Source organism: Miniopterus natalensis, chromosome 7 (assembly GCF_054644295.1).
Source record: "Miniopterus natalensis isolate mMinNat1 chromosome 7, mMinNat1.hap1, whole genome shotgun sequence".
In the NCBI taxonomy this organism is placed as follows: Eukaryota; Metazoa; Chordata; class Mammalia; order Chiroptera; family Miniopteridae; genus Miniopterus; species Miniopterus natalensis.
In genome coordinates, this window is record NC_142087.1 from 31,635,718 (window position 1) to 31,658,068 (window position 22,351).

At 49.8% G+C, this 22,351-nt stretch overlaps 1 protein-coding gene across 1 annotated transcript in view; it reads right to left on the reverse strand.

The window, feature by feature from the left end:
* Positions 1-665: 665 nt before the first annotated feature.
* Positions 666-22,351, reverse strand: part of CD226 (CD226 molecule) — a 29,485-nt gene continuing 7,799 nt past the window's right edge. The window contains exons 3-6 of the mRNA XM_016211963.2: positions 10,714-11,061; positions 4,173-4,275; positions 3,457-3,508; positions 666-1,155 (exon numbers count right to left, since the gene is read on the reverse strand). Coding sequence (XP_016067449.1) covers positions 1,042-1,155; positions 3,457-3,508; positions 4,173-4,275; positions 10,714-11,061 — 617 coding nt within the window. The 3' untranslated portion in view covers positions 666-1,041. The remainder of the gene's footprint in view (positions 1,156-3,456; positions 3,509-4,172; positions 4,276-10,713; positions 11,062-22,351) is intronic.

Sequence of the window (22,351 nt, forward strand, 5' to 3'; positions counted from 1 at the left end):
AATGAAAGTGCTTTGTTAAGGTGTCCAGAGGGGGGAAATGAACAGAATTTAATCAGTGTAACAGCTGAGAGTGGAACAGACTGGCAGGGAGGTCAGGGAAATTTCTGCAGACTGAGGGTTCCAGATCCCTGAGGACACCCTGAGCTCTATCATGTAAGTCAACTCTCTACCAGACAGAAACGAAGACAGCGAATTGGCAAGAGTCGCTGGCAGCCATCGTGGGAACACAAGCAGAAGCCCAACGAGAGCTAGGCTGACACCAGTGAAGGGGATCCAACTCCATGGAAGGGGCTCCGGGAGCTGGTTTGTGCCCACCCTTGATTTCAGACACAACATTCAAGGCCTGGTCAGTAACCCTCGCCTGACGCTGGGCCTACCCTGGATGGTTCTGATACATGAGTCAGTAAGTTGCCTTTTACCTCTACAATCATCAGAGTCGAGTTTGCTGAAACACTTCTGTTGAGAATGTTCTTTGGGTGACGGAGGGCACCCACGCCAGGGAGAGCAAGGGCAGGCGGATCCGGCGGGTCCGTGTCCAGGTCCAGGCCGGCAGCAGTCAGGGCTCCAGCTGGTCACCGTGCCCTGCAGCCGGGGGGCAGGATGGAGGGAACCTCTGCCCCCCAAGCACAGTCCTGGGACTGGGGGGGTGGTGGGCAGGAGGTTTGGTGCCTTCCAGACCATCGCCAGCTGCCCCTTCAGGCAGGAGGTAACGAGACCCATGGCTGGGAGACTGCCTTCAATATTTTGTCATATCCTGCTTTGTTAATATACAACAAATAAAGGCAACATATCTTAGAACTTCAGAAATTGGTGCATAGGCTTCTGTTACTTATAAGGTGACGACTTTATATGCACTCACAGTCCTTTCTCCAGTGTTTCATTGGGGAATTAAATAGGGTGATGTTTGGATTTTTAAAAAAATTTTAAAAATATATTCAGTCAACTTGGTATCCAGAGTAGACACTGAGCAGTGGGAAGAAATTGTACAAAGGTCCAGGGACGTGACGGTCCCCATAAATCTGCTCGGATCAGGGAGAAAGCTTAGATTCCAGTCTTCGGTCTCCGAGAGAAGGTCGGGTAGTTGACGTAAACGTCCTCTCCTGCACCATCTGACGGCTGGTTGACGGAGAAGGAAATTTTGTAGTTGTTGGAGGCCTAGAAAGACAGGTGGACAGGGTGTCAGTAACTCACTGCGTGTCAGCCGCCAGCAAAGACACCGAAAACAAGCGTGTCCTCTGTTCAACTAGGCAGGTCGAATTTCTATTACAATTCGTTTTGTAAAACTTCCTCTTTACCATACTGAGCTTCGTGAGAGATCACGACCTTGACCTGCGGGGCTCCAGGCGAGGCCAGCAGAGGCCCGGCTTCCTCGCCTGCCAGCCTCGGTTTATGAAACTGTTCAGACGCAGAGCCCCCTCCCGGGCCAGGCTGCTTTCACGAGAATGATTATTCCCCGTCTCACGTGGAAAGTCTAGTGTAATATGTTCCCGCTGTGGGCCCCCATCAACTTCTGTTGAATGTGTGTCATCAGAGGCCACACTTGTATTAGTTTTTTATGTATCTTCATTGTTGAAAGTATCACAGGTGTCCTCTTTTCCCCCCTGCCCCCCTCACCTGGCTCCTGCCCCCCAGGCCTTCACAGCACTACCGTCTGTGTCCACGGGTCATGCACGTACACATGTAAGTTCTTTGGTTAATCTCTCCCGCTCCTCCGCCCCCTTCCGAGACTCGTCAGTCTGTTCCAGGCTTCCATGTTTTAAATTACATGGTGTGCTGGCTTAAAAATAAGCAACTGAACACAATAAATTAACAAAATTAACTGATATTCACATTCGAGATAATGTTATGTTATCGTTAGGGTGGCTTGGTGTTTGCAAGGAGAAAGCAAGTTTAAGTGTCATTGTCGCTTACATAGCCTGTCGGGGGAAAGGGGAAAGAATCAAGTAAGTCTAACTTCATCTTAATATCAACTTAAAATCTAACTTTCTAATCATCGTTCAAAATAACATTATTCTACAAAAGCCTGGAAAAGTGGAATACACAATGTAGGCAGTTGCAAAGCTCCTTCCCCCTCTGAGATTCACAGCAACAGACTTGGCTTCGGGTTGGCTCGAGTGGACAGTAGCTAAGGACAGAGAATGGATCCAAAAACTGTCGGAGACAGAGCACTGTTCAGCCAGCGCAGGAGTGGCAGGTAGAACAGGGCAAGACCCCTGCAGTTGGTGCCAAAAAGGTAAGCCATGAGTTATTCAGAAAGAAAAACTTTTGTTTTGCAAAGAGTAACTACTTAATAGAAGAAAAAAGTTAAACTGATAGATTATTGACAAGCCCGAAGCACACATACCGACTTTCAGAAACGTTTCCGTGCTTGGCGTTTCGGCCGGGTAGAGTTTAATGATACGTAATTAAGTTGAAGAGAAACGGATGTAATTGCAGATAACACTTGGGGAGATGTTTTATTGTAAAATTTCCTAAACATATAGTATGTGTGAAAGAGAAGATCTGACCTGTCATGGAGACATGAGCATGAAAAGGAGGATCCCTCTGACCTGCGATCGCAGGTGGAACTTTCTACTCTCTCCAGTAAACAAAAGGGGGCAGGAGGCGGGGAAAAGGTCACATTCATTAGACGCCTGCAGCCCCTCGAAAGCTCTTCAGCTTTATAATCTGAGCATCCGTTAATTAACACATTAATCAAAAGGTAATAATGATAATGAATATCACAGATTGGGACCTTCTTGCTTCCTGCATGCCTGTGGGTTTTTTATGTAGTTTAATTTAATCCTCACAATAACCTTATGGCATGAAAGTATTATGCCCTGTACTGGGTCAGATAGTGTCCCCCCCAAAATGTATGTTCTTCCCAGGCCTTCATGATGCGACCTTACGTGGAAATGGGGTTGCTGCAGAAACACACACAGGGAAGAATGCCCTGAGGACACAGGCAGAGGCTGGAGCAATGGGGCCACAAGCCAGGGAACGCCAGGCAGCGCCAGAGGCCAGCAAGAAGCTCGGAGAGAAGCGTGGGGCAGATCCGCACCCCAGGCAGGAACTGACCCTGCCGAGACCTTGGTTTTGGACTTCAGCCCCCTGGAACTGTGAGAGAATGGATGCTGTTGTTTTAAATCACCCAGTCTGTGCGAACGTCCTTGTAGCAGCCCTAGACGACCCACACAGATTTTGGTGGTGCGCAGTGTTGACTGTTAGGGTGGTGTGGCTGCTCTTTTACTTACATTAAAGTAAAACAAACAGTTTTGCAGGGTATGAATATAGGAGAATAGCTCAGAAAATAACTGCTGCATCAAAGAGCTGACACTTGAACTGCAGGCGGTTGGGGGCCAGGTTGTTGAGAGGAGAGTAAGACAGAAGCTTGCTCGTGGCCAGGTGGGCTGTGTTCACAAGACATTTAGGGTGCGCAAGGGAAGGGGAGGGACGTGACCGCCCGAGAAGACGTACCTTATTCTGTGGGTCCTGAGACTCTTTACCTTGCGCACGTTTCGCTCTCCTCCTGGGGATAAATATTCAACAGAGGTATTAAGAATCACACCGCAGACTCGCGATGTGCTGGACGTGCCAAGCGTAGGCGTCAAGTGTTCGGTCCCCCCGCCCTTACCTTAGGGAGGTCACTTTAGTTGGAGCACAGTCTAAGGAGTAAATCCAACCCCACGTGACCACAGCTAAGATTGCGGCAGACACCTGGACACGTGAGTGGGGCAACACGGAGAGCCAAGGGAAGGAAGAGCCCACCGAGTACAGCCCGAAACTCCCAATGCACCTGACAGTGAGAGGTGGGAGCTAAGGGGCCAAGGGCCACCTGCTCGCTCTGCGGTCGCCCCTCCCAACCCCCTTCTTCCTTGATAAGGTCTAAGGAGAGCAGCTAGGTGGCTTGTTTCCGAGAACAGACAACCGTTTAAACTGCGTGGTTTGCTTATTAAAGTGCGGGCCGCCTCGTGTCGCGGTCAACACGGCCACCAGCCCTACTAAGGAGTCCGTGGCGACTCCCCCTCCCTCCTCCACTGTTGCCAGGGCCCCTTCCTCTCTTCGTGAGGCGGCACTCGGGGTAAGGGTGTGGGTGCTGAGACAGCCTGACCCACGACTGGGCGATGGCAGCAGAGAGCCTCGGACACCAGGCTCGCTCGGGGCGGACGGGACCCAGCGGGGGCGAGGCTCACCTGATGTAAAGGATGACAAGGACCGTGGCCATTAGGATGACAAACAGCAGCAGTAAAACCAGCCCCCCGGCCTTGGGGATGAGGGACTGGTTGTCGGTTTTACCTAGGAGAGAAAAAATTATAGCCGAGATTAGGAATTCAGCCGAAGCCAGCGACACGGAAGGCAGGGAAACAAGGGAAGGGCGCAGCGTCGTCACGGGACAACTGGGAACAAACAACAAGCCCGAGAGAGACAGGGCGCGAGTGGGGCAAAGTTGAGGTTTTCTTTCAGAGTCTCCTAAATACTTCCGGCTCCTCGCGGGATTTCGGTCCCTAAGATGGGGTTTGACACCTTATGTATGAGAACGGGAAGGGCGTGGGTCCGAGCCGGACGTCCCTGCACTCGAACGAGCTCCTGGTCCCAACAGAAAACCTTCTGTAGGAAAAAAACTGTCAACGTCGCATACAAATAAAGATGACCTCTCAGGTCCGATGTATCAAGTACATTCAACACCCCACAGTAGGTAACTTTGACGTTTATAAGTAGAGTTGTGTTTAAGAACTATTTCTACTCAGCTGGGGGTAATGATAAAAAAATAATCAGCAAAAACCCGTTATTCTGACTCACGGCTCCCGAGGAAAGAACCGCGGTCCAGGGATCTGAAATTCGCGCCCTGGCTCCTTCACTATTTGGCGTTTTGACCTCCAGCGAGTCCCTGAACCTTCTCTGCCTGCCTCTCTCCATCCATCCACCGGTGACAGGACGGCAGCTCTGATGACATCACAGAATGGCGGCGATATTCCAGATAATAAACCACGTGCTAAAAAACGCCGCCTCCAGCGAGCGGGGCCCCAGGGAGCTCGGCGAGTGCTTTGCCCTCGCCCGCGCCCCCAGAGCGCCCGCGGGGGAACCCGCCACCTGTGTGGCTGGGAGCCCGGGCCGCCTTATTGCCACTGGCAGTATTCGGGAGGACTGTTCAACTAGACTTTAACATGCCTATTTAGATCTTTATTACAGTAAAAAACAAAACAAAACAAAAAACCCTGGGTGCGCTAGAGGCTAATATTTTTAATGTAAATATTAGAAGGAAATATAAATAAGTAAATCTCTGGAATGAGAAATGACTTTCCAATTTACAAAAATAAATAAATATACAGGATCGAGCCAGTCAGGGTGAAAAATCACTGTAGGTCAAGTTATTACAGAAGACAGACAAAACATTGGCCAGACGGGACCACCGAGAGCATCCCAGCCCGGGGCCAGCCCCGCCGTTGTCCCTTTCCCGGCCCCGCGTTCACCTGAGCCATCAGGACTCAGGGCCATGTGGCCAACCGCGCACGTCACTGGGCGCTGGGCGGCTGAAAACACAAACGTGGGAGAGAGGCAAAGGGCACTGGGTGCTTCGGGGCGCTCGACGGTCCCCGCATCCCCTTTCCCGACGTTCCGGTGACAGATCCTTGGTTGAGAACTGTCAGCCCTCAGCCCCTCCCCTAAAGAAAGAAGAAATTGTCTATTCTCAGCAGTCACTACTTTGCTGATCTTTCTGGTTTTTTTCACTTTCGTCCTAACGTTGTGTTGATTCATAAGAGGCCGAAAGTGTCGTGAACCACAGGCCATTGTTTCCCCCCATCAAAGAGAATAAATACAGTTAGAACCAATTGTCAGTGAGGCTGCAGCTCTCCAAGGACAAGTATTTACGGCTGGGTCACGGCCGGGAGGCCGGGAGAGAAACGCGGCCCGCCCCTCCCTCGGGGCCGGGGGGCGGCCGTGGGCATTCATGGCACTGCTCATCCTGTACTAGAGTCTGGGGCGGGGGTAGGGAGGGAGGTGACACCCCCATTCCTCACTAACGCCACCCCCATTGGAGTGGGGTCGCGTTAGGAAGGGAGCCACTCAGAACCTAAATATCTAAACCGAAAGTCACGCCAGGAAAACTCACACAGCCTAACCCCGTGGCCAGCCCCAGGTGGGCTCTCGCGGGCAGCAGTTCAAGTTATTTTTTTTACCTCGTTAGAAAAGAAGCAGAGAGACTAGATTTCGCTCTAGGGACAGCTGGAACGGACAGAGTATGACTCCCCACGGGGCAGGGGTGCGTGAGCGGGGCCTCGGGAGCTTCAGGCCGATTGCCACTTCTGACTCACTGCTGCACACACCAGCAAAGATCCCTCCTCCGCCCCAACGCGGACAGCGATCTGACGGGAACAGCTTGAGGAGATGCCTTCCGCTGGAAGGTCTCAGGGCAGCGCCCCTTCTTCGCTCGCTCGCATCCGTCACAGCGTGGCGAGGACTCTCGTTCACTCCCTGGTCACCCCAGACAGAGCGCCCCTCACTCCCCACCAGGCGCATCGAGAGCGTCACCGTGTCCGCCTCCTATCTGTGAAAGGAGGGACCCCTCCCGTGGGCTCGGCCCACCAAATGCCACCCTTCTGTTTAGAAATGATAAACATGGCAGTGACACCGAGTTCCAGAGAAAGTAAAAATACATTGACTGAATTCTGGAAATAAACTTTAGAGAGGCCGAGGAGGATTGCAGAATATTCATTTTATAAAAGCTCTCCAAAACTATTTCCCAGTTTAATAAATGCCCTTTAAGGATCCCTGAATCGTTTCCATGGAAATTACGTTAAGATACAGGTTCGGGCCCAAAGATCTCTCTACAAATGACAGGTCTGCGCTTACCGTTCACGCCCTGTCCTAAAAACCTAGCTCTCCACAGGCCTCGGATACGCGGCAGGAGCCAGGCCAGGGCGTGACTGGGACGCTTCTGTGGAAGCTGGAAGTCGTCACTGACTGATTGCAGTGTGAGCCCTAAAATTAGAATGGCCATGGCGACCCAGCGCCATTAATCTTACACGAAGAACAATTTTTTTTAGAAACTGCCAGCTATTCCTCCTCGCCTTGGGGAAGTTCACGGCGTCCTCCGCTCAGTTCCTAACAAGGCTCCGAGAGGCCACCGGGCTGTTAACGGTCCCCAGGCGCAGTGAAATGGAAACTCCCGCCCACGGGAGTCTAACGGCTAGTTTGCGGCGGGAACCGGCAGGCGGGTCTCTGGAGCAGCCTGGCCGCGGGTTTTCAGTGGGAGGAAAATCAGTGCACTGGTGTGAACGGGAGCCTCCGCCTGTGCCCCAGGCTCCCGGGGAGAGGAAACCTTCAGGAAAACCGTTTGAAATTCCTGCTACGGATAAAGACCCACTTAAAGAAATCGTTTCCCCGCATTAGCTGCCTTTGAACGCCGCCCACTCACAGGGTTTATCACGATGCTCTCTGCGAACCCGACCCGGCTGTAGGTGCCTGACCCACCCCCACTCTCAGCCGCGCGCGTCACCCACTCAGCACGGCCTCCTTCGGCGCTCCCTTCCCTCGGACATGAGCTTCCTGCGACTCGATCCAACATCATCTGTACAAACCCGGCGTGAACAGGGGATGGCTGCGGGAGCTGGGGTGTCAGGAGAGATGAGAAAATCAATATGCGGGCAGAGTCTCCTGAAGAACAGACTCGGGCGGATCCGGCGACATAATGGGCCATGATTGAGTAATCAGCTCGCTTGTGAGGACGGAGACAGTCCGTTTCAGCTGGGTACCCGGCCGCTGCCCAGAATTTTAAAAGCGTAGCTACACTGGCCTGAACACCGTGGTCAGCCCGTCTACCGGAGGCCGTCTGCACCGGCGGGCAGCGGTGGCCAGGCTCTGGGGCTCCGGCCATGGTCTGTCACATGAACTAAGCGCCCTGCACAGTGTTCCGTGTAGCTGAAGATAAGGAGAGGCCGGGCTCACTCACACTGCGCCAGGGAGATGGGCACACCCGCAGCCCGGGCCCACGCCTGCAGTGTTCACATCTACTGTGAATTCCCAGGAGAGGGACAGAAGGTTCTGGGTTAATGGCCCCTCTGCCTCTTTGGGGAGCTTCTCTTGGCTGTGGCCCATGATTTCCTAGTGAACTCTTCTGCTCTACAAACCCGGTCCCCCAGGCCGGGGGACTCGCATTTATGCACCTTTTATAGAAATATGCGAAACAAGAATAAATTTCAAAAAGAAAGTAGACTTTTTTGAAAGATATAAATGCAAACTAAGCTAATGAAAATTTCTCCTCAAACAACTCTTCTAAGAGTTCAGGTTCCTGTGATCAATAACCACTAAACTTCAAATGTCCAGTATTGATGACGAAGACCTAGAAAGAATCTAGCTAGAAAACGCGAAGACGCCGCAGACACAGTCCCTGCTAGAATACAAAGGAATGTTAATATACAAAGAAGCAGCTGGGAACACATATTAACACAAGTTCTGGGACAATCTAGCAACTGGAAGCAGAGATGCCAATAATCCCGAATCTCAAATAATTTCTAAAATCAGAGCCTGGACCCCTGCAAACAGATGCAGGTACTGACTCAACGGTATAAAGTTCCAAGTTATAAGTGTTGGAGGAATTCAAGGCGCCTCGTGGTTCATGGCCAGGGAGCAGTGTGGGCCGGTGCAGAGACATTTTGAAGGTGTCAGATGTGTTGGAAACACCACAGGAAAGGAAGTAAATGTGGTAAAAAGCAGTAGGTGGTGAGACAAGGCGGAAATGGAAAAGTGTGAGTGACTGTCTGGTGGTGACAAGCCCAGGGGATATTTCCATCAGACCAACTTCTCTCTTCGATTCGTACCCAGCCGGTGTGGGCAGGAGGCCCGTGGCCCGTCGGCCAGCCTGTTCGCCGGCTCAGGTCTGCATCGGCCCAGGGGAAGGGGCACCTTCTCCTAAGCTGTCTGCCCCGAGGAGGGGCCGTTGGAAACTTTGTCCACCCGGAGGGGGCTCCTTTGTAGCCTCGTCTGAGAGCACCATCATTCACGCATTGACCACTGCAGCGTACTTTTAGCTCATTTCCTCTGCCTGAATGTCTTGTTTTTATTCTATACTCAGCTACTTGACTTACACTTCCTTGAATATTTTGCCATCTTTGGTCAAGAATTGACAGTGGCTTTCATTGCTCTCGATGAGATCCAGAATTTCAAGAAGTTATCACTTCATTGCGCCTACCACCCTCTATACTAACCCACAGCTCGGCATCTCGGTACCCCACTGGCCATGCGACTGGTCACCCACCCACGCCTTCCTGGTCACTCCCGCTGACTTCCCGCTGCTCCCTGTCCTCGGTGCTGCCTCCTTCCTCTGCTCGGGGCGTGAATGCCTCATGTGAAACCCGATGGTTCAGCTGAGCGGCCTCCTTGGAAGATCAGAGAAGCACACGAATAACTATACGGCTCAGCGGTGGCCAATGGACGTCTGTCCAAAGCCAGTCTCCGCTGGAGACTTTCTGAGAGAGCTGACTTCATTTCTTTGATCCCCAACCTTTTTACAATCAATAAGCTTGGTGAAGACTCTAGTAATTGGAACATCATTTAGTCAATATTAGAAGACTTCACAAATTCTTTTGGCAGAAACTAAAATAGTTTTCTCGTGACTAATGAAATTCCAAAGAATATTAAGGGCCAAGAATAATTTTGGTCACTGTTGCTATACACATGTTTTCCCCTGGCCCTTGCCCCTGTGGTCTAGACAAACTGCAAATGCAGCAAAGTCCACCTGGAACTATTTCCTACCGCTTCTCAGGTCCCGAGAGCCAAGAACAGGAGACAAGTATTTCTCGTTTAGCAAAGTGGGTCAATGGTAAATTTGGGTTCGACTCACGCTTCTGCCACTTTCTCTCTCTGTTCAAAATAAATCAAGGCCCAATATATGTCGTATTGGTTGACATTGTGCCATCTTTTGGGTGACCTGTGAGTACCTGGTACTTGTCGGAATATGAACACAGCAGACAGATGCCAGGGGAAGAGCCCCTGCTTATGTGTAGAATATGGGTCCCTCTATAAAGAAGAAGATCGGAGCCAACAAAAGGGTGCAGAGCGGCTTATAAAACTGGCGTCACAATCCCCTTTCCTGTGACAGTCGAGATAAATTAAATCTGCTCCACATCTTAAACCCGTCTCTCTGCTTTTAGCTCTACATGGATTTTTGACCAAACAGCCTCAAGCTCTGAAATTATCAAATCGCAACAGGGAAAATGCATGCGATCTAGCTTTGCTTCCCATCTGATGTTTTATACTCAATATGTACTTATGGTTATTTCTAAAGAGAATTAAACCAGAGCATGCAGTCAACAGCTGTCACCTTCTGTCGATGATAACTGCTGACGGATGAGCCCCAGTGACATTCTCTCAAGCTGCCCTGGATCTCAGAAAGCCATCCTGTGGGTGTTCAAAACAAATGGGCACAGACACTGCCCATCACGTTCTGTGGCTTACATTTTCCACAGTGTTTACACCTTATGTACAAAGAAAAGAGATTGTTTTGGGCAAGAGACTTAGTCGTGTCTGGACAAGAGAAAGACATTTTTAAACGTCAACAAGAGTTAAATAACTATACCTCCTGAAACTCTACTACCCCGGTTTTCTCTGTGATTTAAGATGTTTATAATCACTTTTTCAACATGTGTGGACAGGGCCTTATTTCACAGGTGTTCAAGATGGTTCTTCAGGACGTTTTCCTGAACAGAACTCTTCCTTGCCTTGTCATGCACTCACCATCGCTTACGGTCAGTCTTACCACGAAGGTTTCATTCTCTCCCGAGCCGGCCTTGAAGCTACAGCGGTAAAGCCCAGAGTCGGAGGCTGCGACGTGGGGCAGGACAATGAAGCTCTTTGTCATCCCCTGGCTACAGTTGCTCAGGATTTGTCTTCGGTACTTGGAGGGCTCGCTTCTACCCTGGGACAAGTTGCAGCAGGTTAGGAGGTCAATCTGATGGGACTGGATCTTTTCCCACGTGACTTGTTGCATGAGACCCTTCGTTTGAAGCTCGTATGTGAGCGTGACATTTTCTCCAGGTTCTGAAACCACGGTGCTGTTTGGTGGCACAGCCATCCCAAAACTCTCTGAAAAGAAGGAGAAATTGATCATACCCACATCCTCAAATTTTTAGATGCGAGGGGAGAAGCTACTCAGAAAATTCTATCAAAACGATGGGTGATGGCATTTGGCAGAGTTTTAGCAATCGTGCGGGTTATCTTTATACCACATTTTTGTATGAAAATGGCTTTTAAAGGAATGTGCTCTCACATATTCTCTTAAGTGTTACTTGGTTAACCATATAATGAGAAATGTCAAGACCTCTGGTGCTTTTCTTGGTAGTGATCTTACCAAGAGGTTGAATTTCACAAGACTGCTCTGCAGTGATGCTGGGCCGCTGACTCTGAGTGTCAAATATCTAGATTGTAACCATGCCAACTAAGATTGCATTGTTCAGAAAAGAGATACCAAGTCATCTCCACTGAGTATATACATAAACTCATTTCTCAGGTGTGTAAGGTTTTCTTACGCATAAAGTAAGGAGCCCACGTTCTATGACTTCCTGGTAACTTTAGGACATTGGTAGTGATCATATCAAAAGGTTGAATTTCACAAGACTGCTCTGCAATGATGCTGGGCCGCTGTTGACTGCATGCTCTGGTTTAATTCTCTTTAGAAATAACTAGAAAGTCCTCCAATATTTTCCCACCGTCCCACCACCATAGCTGTAATACCCAGCACACAGCACTTGGTACATAACCACCAGATATCTCAATCAGCAGCTCTTATACTGTGGTTTGAGGACCCAAAGGGTCCCTGGATCCTTCTCTGAGATATGAAAGGTCAAACCCATTTTAATAGTTATGTTAAAATGTAATTTACCTTTATAACTCTTATTCCATAAGAATATATATGTTCTTAGAAATTCACTCTTACCTCATAAGAATATATAGTAGATATTTTAAGAGTCTGAGATGGCCACTAGAATATGTGTTTATAAATTCTGGTCTTTTAAATTTTGCTTGGTTTTAATTTCTAAGACAATAAATACTGATAGTTATAACACACATAAAACTCTTCGGGGTCTTCCATAATTTTTAAGAGAATAGAGGGGAAGAAACAATTCTAAAATTCATATAGAGCCATAAAAGACAATAAATAGCCAAAAGACTCTTGAACAAGAACAAAGCTGGAGGTGTCACACCCCTGATTTCAAACTAAACTGCAAAGCTACAATAATTAAAACAGCATGGTACTTGCAAAAAGACAGAAATACAGACCAATGGAAGAGAACAGAGGCCCAGAAATAAATTCATATGTATATGGTCAGCTGGCCTTCAACAAGAGTGCCAAGAATGCACCACAGGGAAAGGAAAGTCTCTTCAACAAATGTTCTTGGAACCACTGGACAAATACACTGTAAAAGAATAAAATTCTTATCTTACACCATACATAAAAATCAACTCAAAATGGATAAAGACTTAAACGTAAGACCTGGAACTATAACACTCATAGAAGAAAACATAGGAGAAAGTTTCATGACATTGACCTTGGCAATGACACTGGCAATGATCTCTTGGATATGAGACCAAACACTCAGGCAACAAAAGAAAAAACAGACAAGTAAGACTACACCAAACTAAAATGTTTCTGCACAGCAAAGGAAACAGTCAACAGAGAGAAAAGGCAACCTATGCAATGGAAGAAAATATTTGTAAGCCACATATCTAGTAAGGGTTACTTTCCAAAATATGTAAGGAATTCCTACAACTCAATAGCAAAAGAAAAACAAACAATATAAAACCCCATAACTAATTATTTAATTTTTTAAATGGGCGAAAGACTTGAATAGACATTTCTCTGAAGAAGAAACACAGATGGCCAACAGATATATGAAAGATGCTCAATGTCACTAATCTTTAGGGAAATGCAAACCAAAACCTCACACATTAGGATGACAATTATTAAAAAAAAAAAAAAAAAAGACAGTTGTTGGCGAGGGTATGACAAATCGGAACCCTTGTGCCCTGTGGGTAGGAATGTAAAGTGGCACAGCCTCTGCGGAAAACGGTATTGAGGTTCCTCAGAACCTTAGAAATACAACCACCAGGGGCATCAGCAATCCCACTCCTGGGTATATACCCAGTAGAAGTAGAATCAGGATCACAAAGAGCTATTAGCACAAGTTTACTGCAGCACTCTTCACAAACGAAGCAGCCTGTGTGCGCAGCGATGGACGGATGGGTTTAAAAAGCGTGGCGTACGTCACAACGGGGCATGATCCAGCCCGTCAGAAGGACAGCCTGCAGCAGGAGTGGGCGATGAAGCGGAAGGCAGGGTGCCGGGTGAAAGACAGATGCTGACGATGCGCTTCCCGAAGGGACCTAAGCGGAGACTAGGCTGGTGGCTGCCAGGCTGGGGAGGGGCGCAGGGGCCGTCGCGGTTCAGTGGGCGCAGTTTCGGTTCTACTACATGGATAGTCCAGAGACCCGCTCGCTGTTCAACACGGGGCCTGCAGGCAACAACACTGTGTGTACACTTAAGTCTGTTGAGAGTTTAGATCTCATGTTAAATGTTCTTATCATAGTAAAATCTTTTCTTAAAAAGTTTAAAGGGACCCCGAGACCCAACAATTTAAGAACCTGATCTAGGGAATGACCTTCAGGAATTACGTCTCTAAATCAGGGTATCGGGGGGGGGGGGGGGGGGGGGCGGTGGGTAACGTCAGTCTATTTAACCGGATCACTCTGCTGCGGCTGACGGGGAGTTCTGGCCACTGTCGGGAAGGGAGGGCAGTCAGGGGTCACAGGGCACATGGGCACTGGTCAAAATGCAGAACCTTGAGAGACCACCGTGCCGGCCTCTCCGTGTCACGAACTCGCACAGGACTGGCCTGGGAGCCACTGTCTTGACTCCCAGTGAGGGAGGGGAGGGGAGGGGAGGGGAGGGCAGGGGAGGGGAGGGCAGGGGAGGGGAGGGCAGGGGAAGGGAGGGGAGGGCAGGGGAGGGGAGGGCAGGGGAAGGGAGGGGAGGGCAGGGGAGGGGAGGGGAGGGCAGGGGAGGGCAGGGGAGGGGAGGGGAGGGGAGCTACGCTGGAGAAAGAGCAAAGTGACATGTAAACGTCACCAGGTTCACTGTTCAACCAGAAGACTGTCTGTGACAGTTTCATCTCCACCAAAATGGCTTCTTCAGCAAGTGGTTCCATGTGTCAAAACGTTGCTGGAAAGAGGAAACCACAGCGGGCCGGGTCTCACCAGTCACCAGAGCGGCGCTCCCCCCACGTGGCGGGCCAGCGGGAAACCGCTCATCTCTAACTGAGGGCCGTGCAGGACCGGACGCAGGAGCAGGCGGAGCCCACCCCTGAGGCGGGAGCAAACTGACAATACAAAAGCTCCGAGGAGCCCGCTGGCGTGGCTCAGCGGTTGGGCATTGACCCAGGATCCGACCCAGGATCCGGGAGATCGAGGTTTGATCGAGGTTCGATTTCTGGTCGGGGCACATGGCCCGGTTGCAGGCTCCATCCCCAGTAGGGGGCATGCAGGAGGCAGCCGATCAGTGACTCTCATCATTGATGTTTCTCTCTCTCTCCCCCTCTGCCTTCCTCTCTCTGAAATCAATAAAGACATACTTAAAAAAAGAAATATTTTTAAAAAATAAAAAAGTAAAAGCTCTGAGGAAACAAACAGGAACTTAGACTGACATGAAGACAGAAGAGAGGGAGAGAGAGGAACAGAGAGAGGGCGCTGCTGCCAGCCAGCGGTGCCCACGCCTGGGAGCCGGAGGCGGGCGGGCCGCAGCCGTTCAGAGCTCAGGCTCCCGCCCGTGTGCGTCTGCGGCTGCCCCCAGCCTCCAATCTCAGAAGCTGGCTGCATCTGCCGACCTGCCCCAGCCCGGCTCTCAGGAAGCAGCCCATGCAGGGCGACCTGGGCAGGAGGTGACTGTGTTGCCACAGAGGACAAACCCGCGGGGCAGCCAGGCCTGGGGCTGGGCAGGCCCTGTGTCGGGACCCAGCCCCGCCTGTGCACAAACACCAGCTGGGACGGGGCGAAGCAGGCGGCTCCAGGGGCAGATGGGTGGAAGCGCAGAGCGGGCCCCATAAACCTCCCCCAGTGAACGGAAGAGCTGGCTGGTGGCAGATGGAAGCCCAGACCCAGGCAACGTCTGCACAACCGGCCTCCCTCACGTGTCGCCTGCCGCTGCTCAGACCACCCGATCCCCCTGCTGGGCCCAGGGAGAGTGACCAAAAGGACCCTGAAAACAACAACCGGGAGGACCCCACGTGCACCCTTGGCAACCGAACCTGGAAAGTGAATCTACTTAACATGGGGGCCAAAATGCAGTTCACAGGAAAGAAAAGGTTCCATTAGAATTTAATCCTAAAAACAGAAACAAAATCATAAAAACCAGTTAATCTTACATTTCTCGCTAGTTCTGTATTAATCCTTAGCATAAACACAGAATGGATTGTGGGGGGTGTGTGTTGTTTTCTTCTGAAAGCTTTATTTTTAGCCCTGGCCGGGTGCTCAGTTGGTTGGACACTGCCCTGTACACCGAAAGGTTGCAGGTTCGATCCCCCGTTGGGGTGCTTATGGGAGGCAGCTGATCTGTTTTCTCTCCCTCTCTCTCTCTCTAAAATCAATAAAAACATACCCTCAGGTAGAGAATTTTTAAAATAAATAAATAAAAGCTTTATCTTAAAGCAGTTTTAGGTTTACAACAAGATTGAGAGGAAGGTAGGGAGAGTTCCCATATACTCCCTGCCCCTGCATGCACAGCCTCCCATCACCGACACCCCTCACCAGGCTGGTGCATTTTTTACCAAGGATGAACATACGTGGACACGTCATAATCACACAAGGTCCATGGCTTACCTCAGGCTTCACTCTTCGCGTTGTACGTTCCACGGGTTTGGGCAAATGTACAGTGACCTGTATCCATCATTATAGTATCACACAGAGTAGTGTCACTGCCCTAAAAATCCTCTGTGCTCTGCCTGTTCGTCCCTCCCTCCTCTCAACCCCTGGCACCCACTGATCATTTCACTGTCTCCACAGATGTGCATTTCCAGATGTCATAGAGTTGGACTCATGCAGCATGTAGACTTTTCGGGTTGGCTTCTTTCACATGGTAACAGGCATTTAAGCTTCCGCCGTGCTTTTCATGGTTTGATAGCTCATTTCCTTCTAGCCCTGAATAATACTCCATTGCCTGGATAGACCACAGTTTATCTATTCACCCAAAAGACATCTCAGCTGCTTCCAAGTTTGGGTAATTACGAGTAAGGCTGCCATATACAACCATGGGCAGGGTTTTGTGTGGACATGAGTTGTCAGTTCCTTTGGGCAAACACTAGAGAGCATGCTCACTGGTTTGCAGGATAAGAGTTTTGTAAGAAACTGCCAAACCATCTTCCAGAGCGGCTGCAGCAGTGAACGAGCCTTCCTTTGCTCCATGCCCTCGCCAGCTCCGGGTGCTGTCAGCGCTCTGGATCTGGCCATGCTAATGGTCTGTCCGTGTTGTTCTCACATGGTTTGCATGTAGAAACCATGATGAAATCCTCTCTACTTTGCATGTGATTTTTCTGGCATGATGATAGATCATTTTTTAAAAATATTTCAGTGCCCAAGAAAACAAACACAGGGCAGGGACTTCATCGGGGCAACATTCCGGGTCCAATCAGGATTTCATCAGCACCCATCAGAAGCATCAGGGCCACCCACTAAGGGCATCAGCCTCTTCTCCATGTGCCTCCCCACAAGTGGCCACTCTCTTTCCTTCACTGGAAGTGCAGATACAGAGGACAGGAGCCAAATGAGATAAAAGTGAGCTAAAGGGTTGCCTGACTGAGCAGCACAGATAAGGGGAAGAGCAAGGGCTGCTGCAAGAGATAAAACACAACTTGACAGAGCATCCAGAGGCCCGGAGCTCGGCCAACGGTTAAATGGAAGAAATATCAAGAACCAGGCGGAGGCAGCTCAGAGAAGCAGCCCCGAAACACACAGAGCAGGCGTGAGCCCAGAAACACACAGAGCAGGTATGAGCCCCGAAACACACAGAGCAGGTGTGAGCCCAGAAACACACTAGGAGAGGTGTGCAACCCAGAAACACACGGAGCAGGTGTGCAGCCCAGAAACACACTGAGCAGGTGTGCAGCCCAGAAACACACTAGGAGAGGTGTGCAACCCAGAAACACAGGGAGAAGGTGTGCAGCCCAGAAACACACGGAGCAGGAGTGCAGCCCAGAAACACACGGAGCAGGTGTGAGCCCAGAAACACACAGAGCAGGTGTGAGCCCAGAAACACACAGAGCAAGTGTGAGGCCCAGAAACACACGGAGCAGGTATGAGGCTTGTCCAAATACAGTGCTGGTGTGAACTCTGAGGAGCAAGAGGCTGTGGCCCAGGCCTCAGACGACTTGCAATTCAAATGCCCTGTGACTCAACTGCCGTGGCCGCAGGTAGGGCCCCAAGCCCAGGCTGCCCCCCGACACTTCAGGGAGGCCCCGGAGGGGGAGAGTATCCGTGTGAAGGGGCCACAGGTCCTTGCACCGTAACTTTAGCTCACAGGTTTTAATTGTTAAGAAATAACCTTCCATCTCTCCATCTGGTGCAACGAGGGGGAACAGTGCTTTCTATTTAAGTCAGTACCTCGGGGCTTGCTGCAGAACATGAAAAAGTCTTCAGTTTTGAGCAACTCAGCACTTTCTCCAATCAGAAATGCAAATGACTGATGGAGGTGAGAATTTTAAATAGTACAGCTCTGAGTGCCTGCAAAGCCAGACGATGATAAAACAGCCCCGGGGCTGGCCTGTTTTCCAGGAAAGTGTCAGCAGTCGGCCTCGCAGACTTGGAACTTTCTGGTAGACTTCCGCTTGGCAGAGTTTTACAGGGAAAGAATGAAAAGATGAACACTAATCCTAATCCTCCCAGGCTAGAAAACAGACCCTGCCGGTGAACGCCCCTGGAGATGATGCTGAGCATTTTGCCTTATATATATTTAACATTTTCAACATATTTCCAAAGCAAACTAATAGACCTGGAATTCGCCCTTTCTGTGAGCCAGCATCGAATGCGTTACCTGCGCTAACACTCTGAGTACACACGAGAGCCCAGGGACGAGGCGCCCAGCTGGTGGGTGGTAGAGAAGGGAGTCCCAGCAGGACAGAGGCTCCTGGAGCCACCTCGGGGCCGGGGCTCACCCCTGTGAGGCGCACCACACGAGGCTCGCAGAGTCCCCTTCCACCCGGCGCTGAGCTGCGTTTCACAGAGGACAATGAAGCCTCTGCTCCTGAAGATCTCACTTTATGACGCCTCAAATCCTATAATTAGAAATCAGTTTCTTCGCTTGTCCTTGTTAAAATGCGCACAACCTCAGCCCCTGGCAGCACAGGCACCTTAGTGAGAAAGCGCCCATCAGTCTGCTTACAGGGCAGGAGGAAAGGCCCCGGCTGCGGCTCTCAGGCGAGGAGGGATGTCGCAGGAGCCCAGCCAGTCAAACGTCCAGAAAAGCTGTTAGGGGAGGTTTTTTCCCAAACATAGGAGAAAAAAAACCTGACCTTTTATATGGCTAAAAAGAATATCTGAAATATTGCCAATGAAGCCTCGAGCCAGGGAATTGTATTACATAAGACAAAAGATTTGATTTCCCCTAAATTTTTAAAGGATCGTCCGGGAGGCAGGCAGATAAAACCTTTCAAACGATGCCTGGCAGCCAAGGAGGGCTAATGGCTCCCCTTCCTGAAACAACTGGAGACGAGGGGATTACCTGAGTTTGAAGACTAGATAAGCCTGGAAGAGCAGAAGCGTATCATCTCCACGTGAGACAAATGGTACTGGGCAGGGCTCACGTCCGGCTGTTTTGGAGAGGCCTGCGGGGCGAGGCTCTCGAGCCAGACGTCGGAATTGTGAGTCGGGCTGATGCCCAAGTGCCCGCAGCCAAATGCGGAGTTTACTGAACAGGACCCGATGCTGCACAAGGATTAAAAAATTAAATTCTTTCCAAAAAAGAGTCCCTTAGGTGCCTTCAGGACCGTGGACGACCCCCGTGCCTGTGTACTACTCTGTGCCCACTCCTTCCACATGAGCTCCAACCCGGGTGGCCTGAGCTGCTTGGCGGATCCTAGGAAACTTCTACAGACGAACCCACCTCTCTCCCTCTGTCCGCCTGATGAAAGGTGCCTGGTGTCTCTTTTCTCACCACCTCTGTGAAGCTTCACTTCGTGGGTTTTGAAACACAGACATTTTCCACAGAAAAGACACCCTGTTACCTTCAACATCTGCTCGAACACAAGATAAAAGAACGCGCTGTGGAGCTTATAACCTACGACCACCTCCTGGCTCGCTAACACGCCCCTCTGTTCATTTGTATCCTATGTGCAAAATCTTCACTTTTTTCTTTCTTACTCTCATGGAAGATATGCCCTGTTTCCCTCTCCACACAGGACTGCTCACGATTCTTCAAAGGAAAACAACCTTGGTGCTTCCTCTACGTGGCAATTCTAGCCAATTAATAATTATATGTAATATTTTCTAGGTGCCCGTAATTTGACATAAGGTGTGACAAACAGTTTCCAGGGAAGGTTTCCCCCTACATTTTGGGCATGATTTTAATTGTCATTTTCAAGGTATGGTAACAAAAGTCATGGCTGGTGAAGGTAGAGTTGATATTTGAACCTGGAAATGTGATTTAGTTTCTTAATAGGAAGGACCAGATTATGTACCGAACAGCAGACCTGTATCATGTAGCTCATCGTGGCTCCTGCGGGGACAACTGAGGCTACTAAATGGAGCCCTGTAACTACACGGACACCACATGTGCTCTGTAACTCGGTTGTGTGTACTTGCCCTGTTCCTGTCTACACACAAGCGGTCACCGCTGTCTTAAATGCCTTTCTGTTCACATGAGGCTGTGGACATTTCCACCCACCTTTCCCTCGCAGGGCAGTCCTTCCCCATTGTAAAGCTGACCGCGGCCCTCTCTGCTTGCAAACCTACAGTCTCCACACCTCCAGCTCCCTGGGGCCTCGTTCAAGCACAGACTCTGCCCCCATCACCACGTCCGTGGCCTGTCATCTCCGTGCTCACCAGACCACTCGTGGTCATCACGTGCCCCCACCTCCTGTCTGCTCCATGTGTTTGTGCTGCTCTGTCTGCTGAAACCCCACAACTTGCATTCACCCTGAAAACCTCCTCGAAGGGGATCTTTGGTGGAGCTTTAGGGATACAGGCTTCACGCCGTCCTGACCCCCCTCTGACATCTGCTAGACATCAGCACATCTCACGGTGCCATCGGCTGGTGAGCATCCCCGGGCAGCAGTGGCTTCTTAGTCGCAGAAGAGGCACCGATCTCTTCACCGTCCCAACCCAATCTCATCAACAAGCCGGCAACGCCTCCCTCCAGGCTGAGCCGAATGCCCACGTCAAATCTAACGTGTGCCCAGTGGGCAGCCTCATGGGGCTCCCGTTACCTTAGCCTGTGAACATGACCTTACGTGACCTCTCTGCTCATTAGTCAACCTAAGTAACTGTAAATCAAAGTTAAGGGCTCAAACATTATATGGCCTACACTCTCCAAATTGTATCCAGTGCTCTTCAGCATAATGTGCCTCCATGGTATTCTTTATTCTTATTACCATGGTTTGGTTTGGGTGGTATGTGTGCGTGTGGGTGTGTGTGTAGAAATATAAGACAAGATCCCCTTTCTGCCTTTGGATAATTACATTTAAGGGAGCACTAAGAATCCTCACTCTTTCTACTAGCCCTTATTACCAGTTACATCGACATGAGAAATTCGCCATGATGAATGACCAGTTGTCAAAGACTAAATGGAGCACTCACATGGATATGTACCTGGAAAAATAAGCATTCAGATGGTTTTTGTAACTGCATTAAAGGCATGGAAAATTTATTGCAAAAGTTTAAACGTATTCTAATGAAAAGAATAAATATTATTTTTCAAATATTAATACGGGCCGAATAAGGAATGGAAAATCATTTCATTGTTAAGAGGGATGGCCCTGAGTGCTTGCTGAGTGTCTATACGTGTTTTACACTGGACAGAGATGCGGGCAAAAGGAACGATTCCTGTTGAAGGGCCCGAGGCCTGATTTACAAATGCTGTTTTTCAACAGCGTCTCAGACACACGTCTCCACTAACCCCTTAAAGTCGGGAAACTGAGACCTGGGACACTCTGAGGACACGTGCTGAAAGCAGGTGCCTGGGGCCCTTCACCGTCCACCTAAATCTACCCCAAAGCAGCCTGAAGTGCTGGGAGCTGGTAAGAGTTAGAGGTGCTGGGAGCCAGCACAGCTCAGAGCTGGGGAGGGGGCAGGAAGACGGGCGGAGGGTGGAGGCGCAGGTCCAGGCTACTCCCACTGGCAAGAGCCCCACTGAGGCTTTTCAAGTCTCTTAGCAGCAACTGCTAAAAGGTTCCTTTTATCCCTCCTCACTCATCTTCTCTGGCCTCTTTTAAATCTGCTGTTCTCCTGTGAAGTCTCTATCTCCCTCAATAGAAATCCATAACTTTATCTCCACAAATCCTGGAGGCATAAAAGAAAAATTAAGTAGATTAATGGGAAACTTGCAAAAAAGTGACAAGCTTGATAGAAGCAACACATAGGATTCAGGGTGGAAAGAGGTCAGTCAATAAACATCAGTGGAGTATTGGGCCTCAGACTGACAAAGAAAAAATGCTTCTAGAAGAGAGACACAGCATTGTTTGTAAAGGACACACACAGACATCACGTCTGACTTGACAACTGCTACAGAAACTGCACATTTTAGAAGGTGGACACCTGGGTTGTTCTATAGACCTCTGAGCTGATACCATAAAACTCAGAGAAAATATTATCCCAAAACTGGTGGGCTCCTTAAATTTATCTGCACTCGACCTTTTCAAAAAATTTTTATTGAATTTATTGGGGTGACACTGGTTAATAAAATTATACAGGTTTCAGGTGTACAGTCCCATAACCCATTATCTGTATATTGCATTGTGTGTTCATCAGCCAAGCCAAGTCTCCTTCCATCACCATTTAGCCCCCTCTACCCTCTTCTACCTGCCCCCATCCCCTGGCACGTGGTGATATGTGTTTGTGGAAATACTCTTGAACTTCCACTGCACGAGAATATCTCGTCCCTCAGGAAGCACGGAGCGAGAGTGAACTCAATGGACCGGCCATGCTCTGAGCACCTGCTGCGTGCTAGGTACACATATCATCTCGTCAATTCTCAAGGCTGCCCATAGGCACATATTCTTATTCCCATTCTATAGATGAACAAACCGAAGCTCAAAAAACGAAGGGACTTTCCGAATGTCACGGGGACCAGCTAGAAGAGATCCGTCCTCATTCTTACCATCGTAAAGACAAAAAGCAA